Source organism: Chrysochloris asiatica, unplaced genomic scaffold (genome assembly GCF_000296735.1).
Source record: "Chrysochloris asiatica unplaced genomic scaffold, ChrAsi1.0 scaffold00174, whole genome shotgun sequence".
NCBI lineage: Eukaryota > Metazoa > Chordata > Mammalia > Afrosoricida > Chrysochloridae > Chrysochloris > Chrysochloris asiatica.
Genome location: NW_006408692.1, coordinates 5,203,770 through 5,207,726, shown reverse-complemented (window position 1 = coordinate 5,207,726; position 3,957 = coordinate 5,203,770). Strand labels below are relative to the sequence as shown.

Genomic DNA, 3,957 nt, shown 5'->3' with positions numbered 1-3,957 from the left:
AGTTAATATCTCAACTAGTATAAGTAAAATATTTTTTAATAACTTTAAAATATAATTACATTAAATGTATATTATTCTAATTAACCAAACTGTGTGATAGATGCACTTTTGTTATTATCCCTAAATGCTGTCAAGTTGATTTCGATTCATAGCTACACAGCAAAGGGTTTCAAGAAAAGCTGGTGGGTTTGAATCACTGACCTTGTGGTTCAAACTGAGCTTGTAGTCCACTGCTTTATCCCACAGTACCACACCAGGATATACTTGTTGTTAAATGCAGTTGAGTCAGTTCCAACTCATAGTGTCCCTGTATTAGGATTTCTGAGGAGTGGCTGGTGAACTTGAACCACTGACCTTACAGTTCAAACTGACCTTGTAATCCTGTACATTAACCTATAGCACCACACCAGGACTCCTTAGGATATACTAGGGAACTTCAAAAAGTTGGTGAGAAATGAAACTAAAAGACAATGGAATTTTTCCTCAACTTTTTGAAACCCCCTTGTATTTACAACTACAATAAAAACAAACAAAGCAAAAAGAGTAGCAACTTGGGCTGTTTATGTACAACCAAATACCTAATGGGATTTGGCTTCTTGTTTGGGGACCTTAGGGTCATTGTTTCATGGTACACCCCATTTAATTGGCTCAATAATGTGTTCAGTGCTCCTGTTCTATCCCCCAGCTCCTTGTGCAGCGCCTGGCATCTTAAAGCTTGCAAGTGGCCGTCCAAGGCACATTTTGCACTGGACTGAGAACTGTAAGGTCATCAGTCAAAGTCACCAGCTGCTCCTTTGTTGTTGTTGTTTTTAAGTGCTGCAAAGTTGGTTCTGACCCACAGTTAGCCTGTATAGGGTTTCTGAGAAGCAGCTGATGGGTTTGAACTGCCGACTTTGCAGTCCAAACTGACCTTGTGGTCCATTATCCTGCAGAACCACACCAGAACTTAGTTGCTTCTTGAAAACCCTAAATAGGGTGACTATGAATTGGAACTGACTTAGTGGCATTTAACAACAATAGAGGAAACAGAAGAGTCAGAATTAGGAGGATGAAATGGAATGTGTGTCTAATGTTGTTAAGTGTTGTCGAATCTGTTCCAACTCATAGTGACACAGTATAGGGTTTCTGAGGAGCAGCTGGTAGGTTTGAACTGATGACCTTGTGATTAGCAGTCCAGTGCTGATCCAACCATGCCACAGCAGGACCCCATATGCCTAATGGTGGCGGTGGTGTGCTGTGGAGTCGGTTCCGACTCATACCGACCCTGCATAGGATTTCCAAGGCTGTAAATCTTTATGGGAACAGAAAGCCTTGTCTTTTTTCCATGGAACGGCTGATAGTTTCAAAATGCTGACCTTGAGGTTAACGGCCCAACTCATAACCACTACGCTACCCACAGTGCCACACAGGACTCCATTGGGTATAAAGATCTCATTAATTCAGTATGAAGCAATCCATCTACTTACAAAACTAAATTAAGACTATAGCACTGTACCACAACATGGAGACTTGGTGTGGCTGTGTGGGTTAACGCCCCAGACTGCAAAGCCGTTTGAACTGCAAGGTTGGCATTTCAAGCTCACCAGTCACTCCTCGGAAACCCTATACAGGGTCACTATGGATCAGAACCAACTCGACGGCACTTAACAACAACATCAACTGTACAGGCATAGAAAACTGTAAGGCTGCAGATGTGCAGAATCAAAAAATTAACAAATATTGGTTTCATAGGAGCTGTGGGATAAAGCTCTGGACTGCAAGTTTGGATCAAACTCACCAGCCACCCCTTGGAAACCCTATACAGGGTTGCTTTGAGTGGAAACTGACTCTTAGCAACAGCAAACATATTCAAGGGCGTATGTTAGTTTCACAAATGCACAAAAGCAGGAGTGTGAGAAAGTGCTTTGAGTGGAGTGAAGCTGACCAGAGAGATGAGATTAGCAGATACGTGCGAGGGAGTGAAAGGCAGCAGCAGCAGAGAGTGGGTAGATAGATGGGAAAACGGAAGAACATTGCAGCAGAATCTGGTAAAGTCTCAGGGTGGGAATTCCACAAAAATAACCATCAAGGGGTAGAGAGCAAGCATTTTACCTTGTGGCTGTGCAAGAAATAAGGAGAGCAACTTTCTGCTGTGCCGGAGAGATCTGTTGTGATATTTAGACTTCTCCAAGGTCTCTCTAAAACATTTCAAAGTGGCTGTCACGTCCAGAGGCACGCAGACAAGCTCTTGGGCATGGCTGTATTCTGAAAAGAAAGGGAAGGATAACCTTGAGATGAAATGCTGCTCCTAGCTAACTAGTAGCAAAATAGTTTCTAAATCACAAAAGTTTGGGGCCCCAAATTAAAGCTGCTAAATCCACCAAATCTGCAGCAGATGTTTCAACATTTGGATCAATTTTTTTTTTTTTTTGTATATTTGAAAGTTCTTTGAAAAAAAAAAGCAAAAAAAATTAAGAAAACTTTGGTTCTTATGAAATGCAAATAACCCAAGATCTTGCCAATTTTCCTTATGAAGTCTACTTTTTCTCTTGCCGATCATAAAAGATGAAATAATCTACTCCTTTTCAGCTGTCTCTTCAAAGCAAGGGAGCCTTGGGAAAGAGACGAAAGGAGGAAACAAAGAAGCTTGGAGGCAGGCAACGGGTCTCTTAAGTGAAAGGAAAGACAAGTTTCTCAAACTGGAGGACACAGGGGAAGATGAGGCCAGAAGGAATGGGTGTGTGGCTAACCAAGAGTCCTGAAAAGTGCCGGGAATGGGGAAATCCTGTGAAGGCAGTTCCTGGAGATTGGACTACACACACTAAGCAGACACAGGAGAAAGAATTTTGGGTTTCTGGATTTAATAACAAAAGAACTTGATTCAACAAGTTGAACAAGTTAACATCAGACTTAATTGCTATTGTTAGGTGCTGTGTGATTTCTGACCCTTAGTGACCCTATGTAAAACAGAACAAAACACCACCCAGTCCTGTGCCGTCCTCACAACTGCTGTAATGCTTGAGCCCATTGCTGCTGCTGCCACTGGGCTAATCCATCTGGTTTGGGTGTCTCCCTCTTTAGGCTGACCATCTAATTTACTAAGCATGATGTCCTTCTTCTGGGACTGGCCCCTCCCGATAATAAGTCAGAAGTATCAGACAAAGTCTGGACACCTTGGTTCTAAGGAGCACTCTGGCTGCACTTCTTCCAATACAGATTTGTTTGTTCCTCCAGTAGTTCATGGTACCTTTAAGATTCCTCTCCAACATCATATATCCAATGCATCAATTCTTCTACAGTCATCTTTATTCATTACACTAGAATTAACCTGTAAACTCTAAGGTCTTAATAGTATGATACTAAAGAATTGTGCTAGATAATAGGACAGTTAGAGGTAAAGAGCCATGGTCTTTGCTTTAAAGAAGTGGAGGATACTCCACCATTGGAGTATTAAAATCACATTTACAGAGAGTATCCGGTTACTCACTAAACTTAGAGGAACTAAAAGAAAGAGAGATCAGTGTAGGCAGCAAAGGATGAGCAACAAAGACTTCGTCTGGGACGGGATAAACTTGTGTGTCTTCCAAGGAAGAAGCTTGGGATCATTGTAAGCCTAGACAGTAAGGGGTCCTGGTGGACTTAGAAATACAACGTTACATTCTGTAGTCATGGATACTCCATCTCTCAGAAAATCCAGTGTCTAGAAGTCTAGGGGTTCGAGTCAAGCCAAGGGTATGGCCATAGTAAAAGAAGCACTGGCCCCTGCAACAAGTTTAGTTCTGACACATGGCCTTATCACACATTCTTAGAGAAGCAAATATTCAGGCAAGTTGTTGTTGTTGTTGTTGTTGTTGTTGTCAGGTGCCATCGAGTCGGAATCGACTCATAGCGACCCCATGCACAGCAGAACGAAACAATGCTCGATCCTGGGCCAACCTCACCACCGCTGCCACCCCCGAGTCCATCAATGATGCCACC

The 3,957-nt window shown here is 42.4% G+C and overlaps 1 protein-coding gene across 1 annotated transcript in view; it reads right to left on the bottom strand.

Annotated features, from left to right (window-relative positions):
* The window catches only part of LOC102815127 (chromosome unknown open reading frame, human C12orf63), a 193,956-nt gene that overhangs the window by 150,373 nt on the left and 39,626 nt on the right, over positions 1-3,957 (bottom strand). Inside the window, exon 6 of the mRNA XM_006871817.1 lies at positions 2,092-2,244. Coding sequence (XP_006871879.1) covers positions 2,092-2,244 — 153 coding nt within the window. The remainder of the gene's footprint in view (positions 1-2,091; positions 2,245-3,957) is intronic.